At 42.0% G+C, this 21,905-nt stretch overlaps 1 protein-coding gene and 1 long non-coding RNA gene across 2 annotated transcripts; both read left to right on the forward strand.

The window, feature by feature from the left end:
- Positions 1–1,355: 1,355 nt before the first annotated feature.
- LOC113019753 (uncharacterized) lies at positions 1,356–2,265 on the forward strand. The gene is made up of 3 exons (XR_013903925.1): positions 1,356–1,477; positions 1,941–2,052; positions 2,184–2,265. It is a non-coding gene; the product is annotated as an uncharacterized LOC113019753 (long non-coding RNA).
- A 4,707-nt stretch (positions 2,266–6,972) lies between these two features.
- Positions 6,973–9,419, forward strand: LOC113019698 (P2Y purinoceptor 14-like). Its single transcript, XM_080294182.1, has 3 exons — positions 6,973–7,153; positions 7,246–7,505; positions 7,700–9,419. Exons 1-3 carry the CDS (start codon positions 7,049–7,051, stop codon positions 8,340–8,342), a joined length of 1,008 nt encoding a protein of 335 aa, XP_080150308.1. The 5' UTR covers positions 6,973–7,048; the 3' UTR covers positions 8,343–9,419.
- The last annotated feature ends 12,486 nt before the right edge of the window (positions 9,420–21,905 follow it).

The raw sequence follows: 21,905 nt of genomic DNA on the forward strand, positions 1-21,905 counted from the left end.
AAGCCCTGGCCATCGCTTCTGCCGTCATGGAGCCAGGGGGACCGCCTCCGGCCACCTGGTTGTGCAATCCAACACAGTCAAAAGGTGCGTGAAACCCTGCGACTAAGGAGGATGGCAAACCAGATCAACATTTACATAGTCGAAACGCCGACCAGGTACATGGAAGGGTTCGAGGGGCACTTGCTCTTAAACCAATTTCCACAGGCCTGGCCAAACGAACCTGGAGCTGACTGAAGCATATACGCCATGAAGAGAGAGGGCTGAGTTGAAAAAGATTTGAAGACATTTAAATGTCACCTCAGCCCTTTGTTGTGTTAGACTGGGGATGAAGATTCACAGGGAGCAGAACTACTTTTGGTGATTTGCTGCCACCTGCTGTCTGCTTTCTGTGAGTCATGTGAGCCATGTGATTTAAAAAAAAGGAACATTTCAAAGAAAATCAAACATCTCTGCATCATTTTTCTGCCTTTGAGAAATGTTAAGTGCTGTTTAAATGATTCAGTGTAAATGAAATTTAAATCTAAAACAGCTAAACATTGCTGCCTATCTCAGCTGTCAGAGGTTGAGAAGTGGGGTACACTCTGGACAGGTCCCCAGTCTGTCACAGAGCAAACACAGAGCTATTTATGTTCATTTATAAGATCAATTAGAAATGATCTGATAATATGAGCCCTGGACTGAGACAGGAAGCCAGAGTGTCCACAGAGAACCTGTGCAGGCAGTGCGAGAACATGCAAACACCACACAACTTTCCTGGCCTTCATATATTATATTATACTAATACTAATACTAGCATCATTATAATATTATGTTATTATTGTGTTAGTTATCATCAGTGTTTGTGTTCAGGTAACACTATGCAATATATTCAGTTTTAGAATTTATATTCAATGTTAACTGTAACTATGCTCAAAGTGTTGATGCTGTCTCATTTTAATAAACATCACTGTCATATGCGAAACTAGGCTGGCACTTTGGGTCGCAAGAGATCATTTTAGGGTGGCACATGCAACCCCATTCCACCCTTCTAGATCCGGGCCTGGCACTACCAGTAAACAGAATCAGTTTAGACCAGTGACTGATTTTCAGGAGAAAAACCTCAAATCATCTTGAACCATGGAGCAGTAAATGTTCTGTTTGGTTATTTCTTTTGTCAGATTTCAGCCTGTAAATGGTGCATGTTGTCAGAGAGAGGTGGTGTGACTGAATGTGAGATCATTTAAGAAGAAAAGTGACAACGCATCAAGTAGGTAATAAGCAGACATCCTGTTTGAAAAGACCAAATAACTAAATCAGATAAGTCTGTGTGGTGCACATGTTGCAACTTTTTAGCAGTAAAGACAAACAGGAAATAAGTCAGAGCGCTGTTTAACAGTTTGGTTACTGTGTGTTTCCTCATTTAGGTGATTTTATTAAACTGAGAGGACATAACAACTCAAGCAGCTTTTCCTGATCACTGAAAACTGGTGAAATACAGGTGAGTATTTTTATTCTTTTGTACTGGCGATTACTGGTGAAATACTCAATATTCCCTCCACTCAGCAGCACCACAGCTCGCTTTTATCAGTGTTCATGAAACGTATTACTGACTAACATCGAGGGCATGCTGGTGCCATCTGGCCTAATAATCAACCTTACATTCTTTTGTGGGGTTCATTGTAAACAATCTGTGATGAATATATCGTTATATTCAGTGTTGTATATTCAAAGATTCCAATCTAAAATTTGATTAAAGTATTATTGCAGTTTTATTACAGTTAATAAGACTCGTTAATCACCTGAGACATCTGTTGTGAAAGAAAGGGCCATGGATCAAAATTGTTTGTAGTAGAGCTCAACACAAGCTACGCTGCAGTTTGTAAAATTAGTTTGTTGCGTTAAAATAAGGTTAAGACCGTGAAGTTGCATCCTCTCAATGTCAGTGGATTTATTTTCTCCAGAAACATGGGTGACTCAACAAATGTGACGTCATCTCCCAACCTCCGACCCTGTGATGTTGTCAGAACACCAGTCCATGCTTTCTTTGTGGTGGTCTACAGTCTGTTGTTTCTGGTAAGTTTCAGATTTTCAGATGTGCTCAAGACATGGAACTTCAGCACACCTGCTCTGGTACAAATTGGTTTAAGGTTCTCTGTGCATCTACCAAAGTCCTGCCTTCCCCATCCTTTCTGCACCGCATTCAGGTGGGTTTACTCCTCAATGGCTTCATCATGAAGTTTTACTGTTGTCGGGCTAAGCAGCAGGCATCGAGCAGCTTGATGGTCTCCATCAGGTGTGGTTATATAGGCACATCGGTCAACGTGTTCTCCAAAATTACCCATGTCAGCTGCACCATCATCTTCCTCGTGGTCTTCATATCCCTGGTCTTCTTCTACTGCAGCACCTCCTGTAGGGTGTCACAGGCACAGCAGAGGCAGCTGGCCTCCTCTGGCTCTGGGAAGCTGGTGAAGTCTCGCAGGAACATGTTGGTGCTGGTCAGCATCTTCTGTGTTTGCTTTGTCCCCTATCACCTCGTTCGACTTCCCTATACTTTTCGAGGTGTTTACTTTTACCTCTGTAAGACTTTTCGGGCTCAGGTGAACCTGAGAAAGGTTTTGAGGGGGAAGAACATCCAACAAGCAAACCAGGAGAGTGAGAGCAGGAAGGAGCAGGCTGACATTGTTACAGCAACAAGTTAAACCAATGAGCTTTAAGGAAAAGTTCAACATGTTATTAAATGCTAAGCTGTACATTTGTTTTGAGAGTCAGATGAGTTCAGTGATGTGATGGATCCCAAGTCTTCATGAACTCGTCACAAACACACTCATGCAGACAACATGCGTGTTCATGTTTCCACTGTCAGACTTTATCTTCTCTGTCTTTGAGGTTTTCTCGTCTTCTGCTGATGTCACAAAACCAAATATCATTTTTCTCATTCAAATCATGATCTCAGTCTGCTCAAAGGTTGTGGTTTCTCCTCTGAATCTTATCAGCAGTTTCAATCAGCAGCTTTTAATTTGTTTAAAAAGCTTAGCGGAAGTAGTCAAACACATGTCAGACACTGAAGGAACACTCTCTACTCTCTACTCTTTATTACAGTTGTAATAAAGTCCTGTGACACAGTTTCACAGTAAAAGTCGATAAATGGTCCCCCTGTAGTTGTAACATTTTCTTTTTTATCCTGCAGTTGTGTAACAGGAACTAACAGCTTTGTGGGTGTCCAGTTTCCCCTGGGGCTGTAACTTTTATGATATTCATCGTTTTAAGCCAATTTGATCCATCTTGTGGTTTCAGCGTGATTTGAATCAGCTCAGCTATCTGTCACCTCTCTGGTTCACACGAATATCCTTTATCACTACTGTGAGTGTTTTCGTCTTTCCCTTAAAGAGAAGAAAAACAGTCAAAATATGAACCGTATATCAGGGGTAGCAGTAGTTACTGTAGCTAACTGTGAAATATTGCCACGCTTGCAGCTGTAAATGGCCAATTCATGTTCTCCCTGAAAATGTCTTTATGTGTGCAAACATCAGTATATCCTCACAATACACTTTATTGTAACACTTGTAAGAACAACTGCGCTCTATCTTTGGGTCTGCACTGTACTCAGTGATGTGCTGTTAACAACACTCTACCTATGTGTCACAGACTCCGAGCTCTGCTGAGGCGCTCGTCTTTGACACAAGTTACCACACCAATCACTTCCTGGGTGGTCTCTTTCACATTAAAAGCTTAATTTGTGCTTATGATAAATAAACTGGTACTTCTTGTTTTTTTTTCTTTTCTAAGCAAACACTCAAAGCACTTTTTATTACAAGCTTCATTCAGCCAATCACACATTCATACAACTGCTGTTTTTATAAACCCAAGCACCTCATCTAACATTCTCGCACACTGTGGCAGGCAGAGCTCGAAGAGAAGACGTGTGCTAACCTTACTGTAAGACAGGCCTGTCAAACTCCAGTCCTCCAGTGTGAGCCTCCTGCTTGTTTTTGAGTTATCCCTTTCCTACCTGCTGCTGGTTACCTGGATCAGGTGTGCTCTGCCAATAAGAAGCTACAAGGGCAGGTTAATTGGAAAACAAGCAGGAGTTCGTACGTGTCCTGTAAGACCTCCACCCACAGGAGGCGCCACAGAGGCCAGGTGCAATATATTATTTTCAAAACTACATAAAAAGGAAAAAAAAATCACCACTGAGCACAAATACAAACGTTCTTTCAGATATTGTTTGCTGATCTATTTGCTCTCTTCAATGGGGGCTTCTTGTTAGGAGACCTGAGTCGTTTGATTTCTTGTTTCTAGTCTTTTGGTTTCTTTGTTAATGTTCGGTCTGTGTTGCTTAGTTGCTCTGTCTCCCCCGTCTGCTGTATCCCCTCTTGTCAAGTCCACATCTCTGTGTTATGTTTCCTGAAAATCTGTGTCTTTTTTGGTATTTTCAGTTTAGTTATTTTATGTTTCATCAGTAAAGCTGTTTTGACTGCATTATTTTGCCTGTGTGAGTCTGCAATATGGGTTCTCTTTACCACCACTCCTGCCTGCACACAGCCTTCTCATGAAACTTCTGGTTTTGTTAAATGCTTTCCTTTCTTTTTCTTCTTTGCTGTCAGTAAAGTTTAAAAGCTGCCACGTGTTTTCCTTAGTTTATTATATTTAAAATTGAAGTCTCTGATCTCATGATATACCATGTCTTATTAAAAATGAAGCTGTATCATCCCAAGAAGCAGAAATGATCAGGGTTAAAGGGAGGCCTTCATTTGTTGGCCCCCCTTTGTCCCCTTAACGCTAACGGTCTGGGGATGTAGACAATGTGGGCTGGAGGAGGCCAAAGCCCTGCTTTGGTTATCAAAAATGATGTGACTTAATAATACGACCTGTACCCTGAAAATGCAGTGCGCTTACCATGTAAGATCAAGAAACAAACTTTTAAACAGAATTACCCGGTACTAACTGACTTACAGTAACCTGCCCTCCTTTTGAATTTTTAATTACACTATAGTCACTACAGTTCACAACGTATCACCACACACACACAGGGCCTTGGAGGGCAGGCCCTGTCAGTGTCCTGGGTTTTTCTGCATCTGTCTTATTAAGGTTATAACACCCATCTCTATCTGCAGCATCAATACACCTCCCAATACATGTATTGGGAGGCTGGAGGGTTGGGCACAATTCAATTTTTTCTTCAACTTAGACTTTGAGGGTCTTGGGGGATTATGGGTGGGGTGCTTATGTCACCCCCCCCCCCCCCCCATTCCACAACACACCGACCCAACATAGCACCTTCAACACTAAACAATATATTTATAGTGAGAATAGACTTTAAAACATGAAGGGAGGTTATTAATAAGTTGTCTTATTACGTTTTCTTATTATTGTAAGGCACAGGCCCTACAAAAATACAGACAGACCCAAGAATCACACGATCCCCCTATGAGCAAGAGCATGGTGACAGTCAGAAGGAAAATCTCAATCTTAACAGGAAGAAACCTCTGGCCAAGGCAGACTAAGGGAAGGGTAGCCATCGTACATGCCTGTGTGTTGGACCAGATTGGCCACAGTAACAACATTTACACTGTTGGGAGTGTGTTCATGTTGAGTTCAGCCTCATATTGATCTCTGATCTCAGTAAAAACTTGTGTTGTTTATAAATCCTTGGGATTTAGGTGACTGGTCTCACTGGAATGAAACACCAAAGGAGGCCAGATGCCTCTGCTGTCCCAGCAACACCCTGTAGGAGGTGCTGTAGTAGAAGAAAACCAGGGATATGAAGACCACGAAGAAGATGGTGATCCAACTTGTGTGGATGGTTTGATAAACAGAGTGACAAATGCACTTTAAATTCAACATAACATAAAAGTGCAACAAAGGAATATCTTAAAACAAAAAGAAGCCAATAGGAGTGAAGTCACAGATAGATCAAAAATCTTCTGCTTTGTTTGCGTTTTTGATTTCAGCCTGTTAATTGTGCATCTTGTCAAAGAGCTATGGTGTGACTTAATATGAGATAATCTACAAAAAAAGGGCAGACACATGAAGTATGTAATAAACTCACACACTTTATATCATAACATCACTGTCTTTACTTACAGTAGTGACGAAAAACAGGAAATAAGTCAGAGTGCCGGTTATCAGTTTGGTTATTGTGTGTTTCCTGATCTACGGTGATACTTATTAACTGAGGGGACATAACGACGCAAGCAGCTTCTTCTGCTCACCAAAAACTGGAGAAACAGGTGAGTCCTGTTGCTCATCCTCAAATCTTTAGTATTTCTACTGATTTCATACTTAACTTAAAAGATGACTTTTAGTGGCTCCTGTCATGGGAAAGAAAAGCACTTCACACAGCTGCCTCAGGACTGCAACTGACTTCTGCCAAGATTCAGATCTCACCTCTCAAGCCTGAAACATTTAACGCCTGCTCTTTTTTGATCATAAAAATATGTATTTGGGTATTTTTGTTTACACTTTCTGGCAAAATACAAATATTTACTCAATATTGAACATAAGACTTGATGATTCGAAACGATGTGAAACGTTGTGCTTTATATGTGTCATTTGGCGTGGCGTCTTTAGACTGAGAGCGCAGTCTGGGTCTGGGAGAGTGCGGTCTGAGAATGCCTGCTAGTTAAACTGTGTGTGTAAAGCCGAGCACTGTCCAGCCCCGCTTGTTTGTTCCGGGGAGGTTAGCTGTGTAGAGTTTATTGTACTGAGTTATTTTTCCTCCCTTCCTCGAGCCTCGTTCAGCTATCTAGAGTGCCCTTGTGTCTTATTTCCTTTGTGTGGGTATTTAATGTTGCCCAGTGGCTTGTTGTGCGCAGCCCTGACAGTTTGCAGTTGTAAAATTGGTAATAAAATCCCTGTTTCTGTTAGATTCCTGTGTAAGGACTCTCCCTCTGGCCCTTAGCAGAGGGGGTCATAACAGAACTGAAAGCTTTCCAATGAGTTTTAATACAGACATGATAATGAGGACGTACAGCAATCATCCTTAAACACATTCATTAACTTTGAACTGAATGAAGGCAGCTCCTCTTAATGTGTAAAGTATCTCTGTGAATTATATTTGTTTTTCAGCATGGCTGACTCAAAAAATGTGACTTCATCTGTCAATGAGACCTGTGATCTGGTTGTCCCATCAGTCAACCCTTTCTTTATGCTGGTCTACAGTCTGCTGTTTCTGGTATGTTTCAAATCGTCAGATTGTGCCCTGAAACTGGTTCCTGGATCATGTTTGAAAGTCCTCTTGTTTACATCCTCTCTGTGTCTCTACAGGTGGGTTTACTCCTCAATGGCTTCATCCTAAAGTTTTACATTTCTCAAACTCAGCAGCAGGCATCCAGAAGCTTGATGGTCTACCTGCAGAACCTGACAGCTGCTGACTTCCTGCTCTGCCTCTGTCTGCCACTGCGGATAATCCACTATGCCAGCAACTCGGCCATTTTGCACATACTCCACTGCAGCATTGGAGCTACTTCCCTGTACCTCAACATGTACACCAGCATCCTTTTCATGGGGTACATCGCTGTTAACAGGTAAGGAACATTTACTGAGCTAAAATTGCAGTTCATAACAATGTTAAAACAAGGATTTTGGTTAATTACACTCTTAAACTCTGTACTTTTGGCAAGAACATGAATATTTAGTTTCACTTTAACAGTGACTTCTGCAGATTTGGCACCACTGACTCGTTTGGTAAAGTTGTATACTGCCTCTTTTATCTCTACAGGTATCTGACAATCATCCATCCTTCAGGAACTCACATCCTGCAGACAGTACGAACTGCCCACATCGTCTCCACGGTCACCTGGGTTTTTCTCCTGGCTCCAACAATCGCCTACAACATCATGTTCTTCATCACTCACAAACCTTTCACCTCTGACCGCTGCTACTGTGGGCCCCTCTTCAGTACGTCATTCAGCGTCCTTCATAAAGCATTCCAAATCAGCTGCACCATCATCTTCCTCTTAGTCTTCATATGCCTGGTCTTCTTCTACTACAGCATCTCCCGCAGGGTGTTGCAGGCCCAGCAGAGGCAGCTGGCCTCCTCTGGCTCTGAGAAGCTGGTGAAGTCTCGCAGGAACATGTTGGTGCTGGTCAGCATCTTCTGTGTTTGCTTTGTCCCCTACCACCTGGCTCGTCTTCCCTATGCTTTTCTGTGGGACACCAACACTGTGGGCCGGCTATTGTACTACCTGAAGGAGGCTGCCGCCATGGTGTCAGTTTTCAACGTCTGCCTGGACCCACTTGTTTACTTTTACCTCTGTAAGACTTTTCGGGTCCACGTGAGAAAGGCATCCTGGAGAGTCAACAATCCAAACAAACAAACCAGGAGAGTGAGAGCAGCAACGAGCCAAACCAAGGAGCTGTAAAGAAAAGAGCTCAGACATCAATATGAGGCTCAGCTCAACATTTCATGGGGTGATGACATCATGATCATTTTTTAATTTTCAATATATTTTCAAGAATAGAAAACAAAATATTTTTCACTTTGTCATTATGGGTTTTTTTTTTACATTAATTTTGAGATGAAAAGAAAATGAATCATTCTGGAATGAGGATGTAACCTGACAACACGTGGACCAAGTGAAGCGCTGTGAACACTCTCGCGATGCACGGCACCTCAACATCACCGCTTCACACATGGCTCATTTTTAACCTTCTTCTTTCCACAACACGCTAACATGTAGCTTAAACAATCACATTTTTATATCTTGTTTACTTTCTTTCAGTTGTTTTTTTCCAAAACCTGGAGCTGATAAACGATCACCATGTTGTTCTTTGTGACCTGGATTGTGTTGTTAATCTGTGTCACACAGACTGACTATATGTCAGCACTTGTAGCTACCTGCAGCCAGTGTTGGGTAAGTTACTTTAAAAAAGTAATTAATTACTAATTACTACTTACTTAATAAATATTGTATTTAAAACACTTATCTAATTACTGTGTCTGAAAAGTAACTTAATTACTAAATAAGAAAATTTAACTAAATACTTCTTAAAATCCCGATGAACTTTGAGTGGAAAAACAATAGAAATTAAACTCTTTATATACATTTTTTTTTAAAGACAGAGACTCTACAGTACGCAGCGGTAGCATCTCTTCCACAATGTAGCCTGCAATCATTTTTTAAGCTCACCTTCAGATGCTTTCTGTGCTGCTGAAGTAAAATCACGTTTTGCTGCTTAGCAGGAGTTGCCGCGGTGATGGATGATGAACAAGGATCGCTCAGAAGGGTTCGTCTATGCTCTCGTGTCAGGCGCTTCGGTAGATTACTCCTGCTATTAACAGCAGCCGATGGTTTTTACATATTACTGTAATGTTCTTGTCTGCTTGTTTCAGAAAAGTGAAGAGACGGGAATATGTCCACTTCATAAAACAGCCACTCGCTTCAGCCAAGTCCAACATCCGCTGTAGAATACGACTGTGCAGCAAACTGGTGCAAAATGACCCGTGTGTTAACGTTCAGAATGAGCACAGGAAGCGGTTTGAATATCTAAGACCTCAGAGTGTCATGAAGGAGGCCGGAGTTCTCAGACTTCTTGTGGTTTGAGGCTTTTTTCTGATTGGCTGCTGTTCAAGTGAAGTACTTTCAGATTTTAACTTTGGGCTCGGCACTTATAGAGCGCTTTTCTGCTCTATCTGAACACTCAAAGCACTTTTAACTACAAGCCTCATTTAGCCAGTTACACACAAATTCATACGTTTTTTAATCTAAGCATCTTATCCAACATTCAATCGAATCCACCTACATTACAATTGCTAGAAGACCTGCTCTTCCTCCTGAGCCTGTATGTTTATAAGAGACAAATGTTGAATACTCCTCCTGAATCATATCTGTTATTAACCTCTGTCTCTCTTCCACAGCATGTCTTTATCCTGTCTTCCTTCTCTCACCCCAACCGGTCGCAGCAGATGGCCCCGCCCCTCCCTGAGCCTGGTTCTGCCGGAGGTTTCTTCCTGTTAAAAGGGAGTTTTTCCTTCCCACTGTCGCCAAAGTGCTTGCTCATAGGGGGTCATATGATTGTTGGGCTTTTCTCTGTATCTATGAAGCGCCTTGAGGCGACTTTTGTCGTGATTTGGCGCTATATAAATAAAATTGAATTGAACTGACTTGAATTAAATTATCAAGCTTATAAGTAAACTTTTATTTTTGACTCTTAAATGTGTCCTTAACAGGAAGCATGTAATCATACTCTCAGCGCTCTGTTGGGGTTTCATAGTTCCAATGAGCATAACCAATTTTGGAGGTGTGCTGCCACCTGCTGGCTGCTCCCAGTTGCTGCTCAGGCTGTCCATCTCTGAGAGGACACTGGAGCCATAGCACTTAAATGAAGCTGTGTAATATTAAAGATAAATGTTTATTAAAAGTACCACCAGATCTTAATTATGACTTCAGTGCTGTTCACAGTCAGAAAGTTTGTTTGTGTAGCGAGTAAAAGCCACCGAGTAACCGCTAAGGGCCTCTATACTACTTGTGCAAACTTTCAGGCCCAAAGCTCTTACAGGAACGAGCCCAGAATAAACGGGACAAGAGGGTCAATAACAGTCAGATATGTTAAAATTTATTATTTTAAAAGAAATAACAAAGGGTTTGCAAAAGGACTAAAACATCAAAATGGGAAAGGTCACTAACGACCACAAGATAGTCTTATTGGTGCAACCTGCCAGCAATGCAACTATCACCTGAGGGCTTGCTCTACCCCGGTGGTCTCAGATGCTCGTTGCTTTAAAAGAAACAAATCCACCCCAAATAAATCCGAGCCTGTGAAATGCACTTCACACACGCACAGTTGTTTGTCGCCAGATGCCACGTTTATTTCTAGTTTTCATTTATTATGATAGTCCACAGTCTGACTGCTCCAGTCTCAGCTGATTTCCAGCCTCCCCTCCGCTCCTCTCCTGTCTCACTATAAAAGGGTAAGGAAACCATCATCAGTCCAAACGCCATCAGCTGTTCTCACCTGCGTCTCCAGCATCGCCCCTTTGAGCTCACTGCACCACTCCTCCCCTGCAGCCGTGCCCGGGACCACACCTCCGCCACAGAGCCCAACAGAACACTTATCGCATGCACTAAGTGTTTTAGTTCAGGCAATAATCGGTGGCACTAAAATCACTCTTAATAAAACTTATTCACTGCAAATCCACACGGAGCACCTCTAAAAAGACCTAATTCCCCTAAGGTAAGAGCCCAGCTCAGGGATTGCACATTGCCCGACTAATATTGCACCAGCCCAGTAGAAATAAAAACAAACCCGGCATAAAAAACAGTTTAAAAGGTGACCCTACTAAAACCAAAAAGCCAACAAAAAGGAGAAGGAGGAAAAAAACAGTGACAAATTCACATGTGCAGCCTGCCCTGCAGGAGGCAGTACAATATAAATTAGATTATAGTGCATAAATATACTTTTTTTTTAATGTCAAATATATTAAGTTAACATACCTCCAGCAGACAGCTGTGTTTGCTGCACACCTGGCTTATCTTGGCTTATCTTCTAAAATCACTACTAAAAACATAAAATACAATAAACATCAAATACATTTCAACAAATTAAAAAAAAAAAGCACTAAAAGAGAAACAGCCTTTACCTCGAACCTCTGCTGTAGAGGTTTAAAACAACAGCTGCCGGTGGAGCTCACGGGCGCATCACTGCAACCCCCCTGGCTTCTGCTCCGCGGCTGCTGAATGAGCCCTCATCTGGGACTCTCCTTAGCTCTTACTGGGACAGTGGCGCAGCTGCCCCTCTGTGGGTCTTCCTTGGTCTCTTGTGTTCTGGGGGCCTCTGGATGTCTGGAGCCTTGATCTCCTCCATACCTGCTTCATGCCCTGGAGGACGGGGCTGTGGCCTTTACTGTCATATTCCCATATATCATTGTGATGTTGTTTATTCTATTACTCTTGTTCTCTTCTGCTTGTTTTCTTTTTTCTTTCTCAGCAGGTGATCCAGGTGATCGATATATGCATTTTCTTTTTCTTTTTATTTCTTCTGCCCATTCTGTTGGTTTTTGTTTTTTGCCCTTCTCCCCCGTCCCTCTTCTCAGCTGTTTCTCTTTCCCTCTTTCTTTCCCCCAGTCAAGTCTGTCCCGTATTCAGCAAGTGAAAATAAAATAAACAATAAAGGGTGAATCAAATGGACCATTACGGCAAGGCTGGGATGGTCAATTTGGTAAAGTAAATCCGTTGGGCATCTTTCTTTGCCTTTAGTATGGAAGAAATATAGTATCATCAGAATTCAAGTATTTTTAGACATTGAATTTATGACACTGAATTTTTATCCTCCAAATTTCCCTGCAAAAATATTCACCTGCAAAAATTCACCTGCAAAAATTCACCTGCAAAAATTCACCTGAAAAAAATTCACCTGAAAAAAATTCATCTGAAAAAAATTCACCTGCAAAAATTCAACTGCAAAAGTGATGAACTTTAATGACCCAAGCCAGAGCAATCAGCACCAGATCGAGTCGAGTGGCTCTCAGCCAATTAAATTACGCTGTTTGATCACATGACACCGTTAGCCAGCAGTGTGTCTCCTAAAAGAGAGCTGTTTAAAGGTGAGTGATTAAGTTTTTCTCATAAATAGAGATCATTACAGAATGCCTAGTCCTACTTAAAATCCCATTTATTATTATTTTTTTTATCATCTACTCGAACTAAGGAAAACGTTTGACTAACTCAAAGACAATTTCCACGCCTCCCCTGCCTGTCTGCAGAGGCAGTTTTGAATTTAGGAGCGCCAAGATGGCAGCGGCAAACCCTGGCGGCTCTCCGGTGAGTATATATATTTTTTTATCTTCAAGTTTGTCTTTTGAAACCTTAATTTTATTTAAATCCGTTGCTCACGTATAAAGTACACAGACGGGGTCTTTGCTCAACTCGTCTGAGGCGTGTCTCACTACATGCTAGCATCCTGCTAACCGAGCTACCCTTTACATGCTGTGCTTTAGAAAATAGGATACTCGTTAAAAAAAATACTCCGCAGATATTGATAGATAGACGAACACTGCAAATATAATGTTGGAAACGAGAACGGCCTTTGGTGAAGGGGTAAAATACACCATGAATAAAGCCATAGAGTGAATGGCTGCCATGGTTGCAGAACAGCCTGATTTAATGACAAGAATGGGGAAGAGTGAGGTGAAGTGAACCACAGCCACAAAACACGGTCAGACAAGGCGGCAAAAGGGCAGTGATCTGTCCGTCAGTATGAAGTTGGTGTGTGCTTTGGTGAACAAAAACTCCAGACTGGTAGCAGGAAGATGGGAGACTCGTGTTTCACTGGAATAGTGGTGAATTAAAACATCCTTTGTTGGGGACATTTCGGTGTAAATGCATCCATACAGGTGAGACAGAGGCAGACTAGACAGTGAAGAAAACAAGGCAAACATTAGAAATATAAAAACGGAAATATAGGATGAGTCGGGGATGAGTTCCTGCCCCAAGTGGAGGAGTTCAAGTATCTCGGGGTCTTGTTCGCGAGTGATGGGAGAAGGGAGCCGGAGATCGACAGACGGATTGGGGCTGCAGCTGCAGTAATGCGGACGCTGCACCGGTCCGTCGTGGTGAAGAGGGAGCTGAGTGTAAAAGCGAAGCTCTCAATTTACCGGTCGATCTACGTCCCTACCCTCAACTATGGCCACGAGCTGTGGGTAGTGACCGAAAGAACGAGATCGCGGATACAAGCGGCAGAAATGAGCTTCCTCCGAAGGGTGGCTGGCCTCCCTTAGAGATAGGGTGAGAAGGTCGGCCATCCGGGAGGGGCTCAGAGTAGAGCAGCTGCTGCTCCACATCGAAAGGAGCCAGCTGAGGTGGTTCGGGCATCTGACAAGGATGCCCCCTGGGCGCCTCCTGGGTGAGGTGTTCCAGGCATGTCCCACCGGGAGGAGGCCCCGGGGCAGACCCAGGACACGCTGGAGAGATTATATCTCTCGGCTGGCCTGGGAACGCCTTGGTATTCCCCCGGATAAGCTGGAGGAGGTGGCTGGGGAGAGGGAGGTCTGGGCCTCTTTGCTTAGGCTGCTGCCCCCGCGACCCGGCCTCGGATAAAGCGGATGAAGATGGATGGATGGAAATATAGGATTAATATAACATACAATTAGGGAAAATGTAAGGAACACAATGTAAATGATATTGTAAAGTCATTAAAACGGCATACTCTGATTAAAAGAAACACATAATTGGGTAGGATAATAATAATAATAATAACAATAATAATAATTAAAAAAAACTAAAAAAAAAACATTTAGAAGATGGGTATGTATACTTGTAGCCAGAATTTAACAACTATAAAGTTGTAGCATGTCAGTACCTTACCCCATCCATTATATCCACACTTTCAGAAAAGGATATGGTCAATATCTTTACAAATACTATCTAAACTTAAACGGGATATTCCCTCTGCTTCTTCTGCTTCTCGTATACACCCTCAGGGTTTGTGATCAGCCAGCGGCTGATATGATCATTAATCCTGTAAAATAATATTCTTTCGGTTTATGAATCTGTTTGCATGGATTTCTTAATCCGTTTCCACTGTTAGCAGAAGTTGTGCATGCAGTTTTGGTGTGCTGCTCTCCAAGACTACAAGCTGCGTTAAAGTTGGAAGTAACTGGCCGATGTTCCACTGTTGAAGATCAGCTGTGCCCATTTGTTGCACATTGTGGGTATGGAGAAGTTGAGGCTCTTGCAGGCTACCCACAATTTCCCCAAACTGAGCGATTATACATCTTGCTTCCATATTTGTATCTTGTGTCACTAAAAATGCATTTTATTTTAGTTTTATACATTGATTAATGACCTGCAGAATCTCCTTATCATATAAGGTGATTCATAATTGTCACTTTATGCTTTCTCCATTTTGAAAGTGATTACATCCTTTAGGTTCATTTTCTGCAGGCAGGTTTCTGACAGAACAGGCAGATTTAGAATATAACATGCAGCGTTCTATAGATGGACACATAAAGAAATGAAAAATTACATGTATGTGCTAACTTTCTAAACACTGTTACATTAATGATTAAGTAGATAAAACATTTATGTCAGCCTTGGCTCATAGTTCATTTAAAGACAAGAACTTTGTGTGTGTTTCAGGTCCTGCTCTCTCAAAGACTGAATGAACCTGCATTGCAGCCATGGGTCACTGTGAGCATCACAGGGAAGGTTGAAGCCGCCCGCTGCAGCTGTATGGCCGGAGTCACGGAGACCTGCACCCACGTCACTGCTCTTCTGTTTAATGTAGAAGCAACAGTGTTGATCTGTGGCACAAGGACTGTTACAGATGAACCTGCATACTGGGTTTTGCTGGGTAATATGACCAAGATACAGCCAGAGGTTGGCCATAAGATGGACTTCTCCTCTTCAGCTGCCCAAAAAAAGGCTCTCAATCAAAACATAAACAGACCATCTGTAGTGACAGGTAAAAGGAGCCGTCCTCAAAAAAGAAATCCCACCTGCTACTGTGGAGGAGTTGTCACTGCTATAATGCCATCATGTTTTATCTAGGGGTCTAGATTTATGCCTATAGTGCACTGCCATGTAAATAATTTGCATTTACTGAATGAGTATCGCTGTTCAAAAATTGAATAAAGAAACTAACTAATTTTTGCCTTTTTTTTATTAAAACCACTTTATAGAACATCACATCAGTTACAATGTAGAATCCATGTCACTGGAGCATTTTGATTCAATAAACAGTAAAAAGGTGAGCTGTGAAGACCAAGGACAAGTGCAGCTCACAGGTTTTCTATCCAAGGAATCCCAGAAGATTGCATGGTGTCATTGCCCAGCAGTTGTTCGCAGGACATATGGACTCAACCTCAACAATCCCTCACACTGAGCAGCATGAAGTGACAGTGCAGAGGAAAAACTCCAGCAGAACCAGAACCCGGTTCAGTACCAGCAGCCATCTGGGTTTGGAGGAGAGAGACAGACACAGAACTACCAAAAGTATATTTTTTTATGTGATTGACTGTTGTTGTAATTCAAGCCCTGAGTGTAGAGCAGGTAAGATATAAATTTGCATCCTAAATTCCATGCTCATGCAGAGTGTTTAGTTTATGACTTTTTCACCTGGTCATTGAACAGATGGTCTTTTAGGGTTGACCAAGCTGGTACCTTGACTCTGTTCTCTGCAAGATGTTGCAAAAAACAAAATCATATGGAGACAATATTGGACACAAAATATATAACAATTTAGTTAAATGTAGCATTAACTCATAAGTCTTGCTAAAGTAAACCTTGTATTCTGATTCATCACAGCAGCAGTTCAGTTGGATGATGTCAGCAACTGCAGCAAGTGTCTTGCTGACTGAATAATTACATCTTGCATAATCTGAAACAAACACATAAAGACAGAAACAATTTATAAATTAACGTTCGATAAAATCTAAGAATTAATCATTTATTAGATACCAATATGAATATGTCTACCATAAAACTTGTGTGGAGCGAAGTTACATTCAATCAAGATGGTCTGGCATGCTACAACTTTATAGTATTCTGGCTACAAGTATACATACCCATCTTGTACATGTTTTTTAACATTATTATTGTTATTATCCTACCCAATTATGTGTTTCTTTTAATCAGAGTATGCCGTTTTAATGACTTTACAATATCATTTACATTGTGTTCCTTACATTTTCCCTAATTGTATGTTATATTAATCCTATATTTCCATCCATCCATCTTCATCCGCTTTATCCGAGGCCGGGTCGCGGGGGCAGCAGCCTAAGCAAAGAGGCCCAGACCTCCCTCTCCCCAGCCACCTCCTCCAGCTTATCCGGGGGAACACCAAGGCGTTCCCAGGCCAGCCGAGAGATATAATCTCTCCAGCGTGTCCTGGGTCTGCCCCGGGGCCTCCTCCCGGTGGGACATGCCTGGAACACCTCACCCAGGAGGCGCCCAGGGGGCATCCTTGTCAGATGCCCGAACCACCTCAGCTGGCTCCTTTCGATGTGGAGCAGCAGCTGCTCTACTCTGAGCCCCTCCCGGATGGCCGACCTTCTCACCCTATCTCTAAGGGAGAGGCCAGCCACCCTTCGGAGGAAGCTCATTTCTGCCGCTTGTATCCGCGATCTCGTTCTTTCGGTCACTACCCACAGCTCGTGGCCATAGGTGAGGGTAGGGACGTAGATCGACCGGTAAATTGAGAGCTTCGCTTTTACACTCAGCTCCCTCTTCACCACGACGGACCGGTGCAGCGTCCGCATTACTGCAGCTGCAGCCCCAATCTGTCTGTCGATCTCCGGCTCCCTTCTCCCATCACTCGCGAACAAGACCCCGAGATACTTGAACTCCTCCACTTGGGGCAGGAACTCATCCCCGACTCATCCTATATTTCCGTTTTTATATTTCTAATGTTTGCCTTGTTTTCTTCACTGTCTAGTCTGCCTCTGTCTCACCTGTATGGATGCATTTACACCGAAATGTCCCCAACAAAGGATGTTTTAATTCACCACTATTCCAGTGAAACACGAGTCTCCCATCTTCCTGCTACCAGTCTGGAGTTTTTGTTCACCAAAGCACACACCAACTTCATACTGACGGACAGATCACTGCCCTTTTGCCGCCTTGTCTGACCGTGTTTTGTGGCTGTGGTTCACTTCACCTCACTCTTCCCCATTCTTGTCATTAAATCAGGCTGTTCTGCAACCATGGCAGCCATTCACTCTATGGCTTTATTCATGGTGTATTTTACCCCTTCACCAAAGGCCGTTCTCGTTTCCAACATTATATTTGCAGTGTTCGTCTATCTATCAATATCTGCGGAGTATTTTTTTTAACGAGTATCCTATTTTCTAAAGCACAGCATGTAAAGGGTAGCTCGGTTAGCAGGATGCTAGCATGTAGTGAGACACGCCTCAGACGAGTTGAGCAAAGACCCCGTCTGTGTACTTTATACGTGAGCAACGGATTTAAATAAAATTAAGGTTTCAAAAGACAAACTTGAAGATAAAAAAATATATATACTCACCGGAGAGCCGCCAGGGTTTGCCGCTGCCATCTTGGCGCTCCTAAATTCAAAACTGCCTCTGCAGTCAGGCAGGGGAGGCGTGGAAATTGTCTTTGAGTTAGTCAAACGTTTTCCTTAGTTCGAGTAGATGATAAAAAAAATAATAATAAATGGGATTTTAAGTAGGACTAGGCATTCTGTAATGATCTCTATTTATGAGAAAAACTTAATCACTCACCTTTAAACAGCTCTCTTTTAGGAGACACACTGCTGGCTAACGGTGTCATGTGATCAAACAGCGTAATTTAATTGGCTGAGAGCCACTCGACTCGATCTGGTGCTGATTGCTCTGGCTTGGGTCATTAAAGTTCATCACTTTTGCAGTTGAATTTTTGCAGGTGAATTTTTGCAGGTGAATTTTTTTCAGGTGAATTTTTTGCAGGTGAATTTTTGCAGGTGAATTTTTGCAGGTGAATTTTTTGCAGGTGAATTTTTTTCAGGTGAATTTTTGCAGGTGAATTTTTTGCAGGTGAATTTTTGCAGGTGAATTTTTGCAGGTGAATATTTTTGCAGGGAAATTTGGAGGATAAAAATTCAGTGTCATAAATTCAATGTCTAAAAATACTTGAATTCTGATGATACTATATTTCTTCCATACTATGGACAATAATTCTGATGCAAAAGAGCCAAACGGGACAGGCAAAAAAAGAAAAAAAAGAAAAGAGGTTTAAAACAACTGTTTGTGTAGCAGACAATTAAAACTTCTCAGGCTCTTCACCTACTCACACAACCATTGTTCACAGCCGCTAGTCAGTAGTGATGTGTCGGTCGCGAACGAATTGGCTCTTAGAGCCGGGTCTTTGACATGAAAGACGCGATCCAACTCCTTATCGCGAGCCGTGGGTTTCCCCCCCCCCCCCCTTTCTCTCACCCTCTCTCTCACCCTTTTTTCCCGCTTCACTCTGCACGCGAGCCTTGTGCTTTGCACTGGGAAGAGGGGGGAGGGGCGGTAGTTACACTCGCAGTAGCACAGGAAGAGAGAGAAAGAGAGCAGGGACAACAACGTCACATTAGAAAGGTATAGTAATCATCCACAACTATTTTCAGTTGCCGATGATAAAGGATTCAGAAAGTTTATTCATGCAGGCCCATATGACATAGAATATGCATGTTTCTTTTTGTTTTTCATATTTTAATTTATATTTAATTGTGTTGTGGTTTGTAGTGTTTTGTGTTGTTTCACTTTAAATTTGTTTTAAAGGAAAAAACTGAAAATTTAAATAGTTAAAAGTTGAACTGTGACTGGTTGGTTATATGATTTATTTATTACATTTTATGTGGAGTGAATAAATAAAAGTATATTTACGGTGGCCCCTACAGACAAAGCACATGCAAACTCCAAAACATGTACAAAAGACAACAGAAGTGCTCCAGGATGCTGGGCGCAGTGATGAGCAACTGTATAAGTGTTTTTTTTTTCTAAAGCCACCCCTGTACCATCTCCTCTGCCTGTTCCTGCTCTGAGGGTGGCTATGGTCCAGCACATCCTGTGCCTGCCAAGCACTCTGAGCCGCTGGCCCCGCTGGACCCGCTGGCCCCGCGGTCGGCCTCCAGACCAGCTACGTTGCTGCTGCTGGCCCCGTTTTGGTGCATCTCAGACACCTTTATCTGAAAGTCACTGGGTGTAGTCAATCAGTAATTAAACTCAGGTAACCCCTGAAGACTACTGCATTGCCACTGCAAGGTGACAAGTAAATTGGTCGACTGCTTGTCCAGTGAGAGCAGCAAACTCCAGGAAAGACCAATGAATGAATCAATGAGCACAGGAGACCAGTTCAATTATAGCAGAGAGAGGAACCACCAGTAATCAACCTGCAATGGTTAATTACTGCACTGGTGTTAGGTACTAACTTGCATGTTAGTACCTAACACCAGTGCAACAGAACGAGGAAGAGATAATATACAGGGTGACACTGTGAGCTGATCGGCCACAGTAGCAAAATAGCAACAGTAACACTGATGCTGTCTATGTGGGCGTGTGTATGTATTGATTTAACTCTCATATAGATCTTCATGAAGACTGACATCTATGACACTGACTTTAAATCTCATCCAAAAGCCAGAGGGGCCTCTGCCACTGCTGTGCCAGCAACATCCTGCAAAACGTGTGTTTTAGTAAAAAAAGACAGATATAAGGATCAAGATGAAGATGAAGATGGGGCTGGTGTGGGTGGTTTAGATGGCTGACTGATGCAGTTAAAATAGAAGATAATATCAAACTGTTATGGTCTGGAGTCTAGTGACTCCGTGGTTATGTTTGTGTTTATTAATATTCACAATTTTAACTTGTTTCCTGGTTATTTGTTAATTATTTCCAGTGTTTAGGTGTTCTCTCTGCCTCCTGTGTTTCTTGTGTTGTGTCTAGTGTCCCTGGTTTGATGTTTGTGCTTACTCTGCTTTTACTGTGTCTCCCTCCCATTTCCTCATTTTCCCTTTGTGCATATTTATTATGTGCGTTTACCTCTGTTCTTCGTCTCCATCTGTGTTTCCTTCATGTTTCATGTCTCAGGCTCCATGTTCTTGCTCCAGGTCTTAGTTATGGTTTCTTTGTTCGATATGTTCTTTAGTTTAGCTTTTCCTTCGTGTTGTCAGTTCCCCGTTTACTTTGTAGTGTTGTGTCAAGCCAATAATAAACGCTCGCTTTCTTTAACATACGCCTTCACACCATTTTGTGTGTGCTTGGGTCCTCATTCTCATCATGAGGTCATCTGAGAAAAATAGAGCAAACACATGCCACAAATAATATTTAGACAACCTGTTTATAACAACTGATCAGAAAATTGCATGCCTGTATTAGAAACATGTTTAGCAGGGAAGACAAGCAGGAAATAAGTCAGAGTGCCTGTTAGTGGTGTGATCACTGTGTGTTTCCTGATGTGCAGCAATACTGTTAAACCAGATGGGCATAACTACTCAAGCAGCTTTACTTGCTCACTGAAAACTGCAGAAACAGAGGTGAGTCTTGCTGGTTGATCATCCTTAAATTGTTTGAACTTCTACATATTTCATGCTTAGCTTAAAAGATCACTTTTAGTGACTACTGACACCCGGAATAGAAATACTCTACACAGCTGCATCAGCATTACAAGTGGCCTCTGCCAATGTGCAAAATTAAAATCTAAGATCTAATAAACTAATATTTGGTATTTCCTGAGGAAATCACAGAAGAGAAAAAGCGACTGGTTTCACTTTCCTCTTGTTGGCATGCTTTCTGCTGATCATAAATATTTGGATATGACTTTTGTTTACACTTCTGGGTGAAACACAAATGAAATGCCAGCATGAAACTTTGTCCAACATATGTGACTACTTAACACCTCCTTGCTCCGATCCTGTCACGTATGTGAAAGTATCATCTGTATACACACTCTTTATATATCATCACACAGACTGTGCAGCAATCCCATGTTACAAGCTCTTGTTAAGAAGAACATGTTGTAGACCTGGACATATGCAGACAGGATTATAACCAGTTATATGTTGTTATACATGATACCTTGTAATGCTCAGAGTAAAGAATTGTCTTGGTCCATGTTGAAATGATTGTTACGATTAGACTCGTGAGAGGAAGTGATTCATTTTTGCTTCCATAAATATAAACTGTACATGAAAGATAACATCACTAATGATTTCTATACTTGCATGTTAAGCTCTCAACTTTGCTTTTAATGCTGCAAGACTGTAGGGTGCATCATATAGAAAGCAACCTGAGACAACTGTTGTGAACTGAATTTAGTCAAACTGTCAGCAAACTCCCCCAGAAAGCTCCATGTATTAACATTACTGTCTTAAAAAGAGATGCAGTAGAGTTCAAAAGAATATTTAAAATTAGTTTGACTTTGTTTTGTTTAACAATAAAATTAGACTATGATGGTAAAGCCATTCAAAGAGAGAATAAAGTGGATTTGTTTTTCAGCTGAAGAAGA

The sequence above is a fragment of the Astatotilapia calliptera genome, chromosome 3, assembly GCF_964374335.1.
Source record: "Astatotilapia calliptera chromosome 3, fAstCal68.1, whole genome shotgun sequence".
Taxonomy (NCBI): Eukaryota; Metazoa; Chordata; class Actinopteri; order Cichliformes; family Cichlidae; genus Astatotilapia; species Astatotilapia calliptera.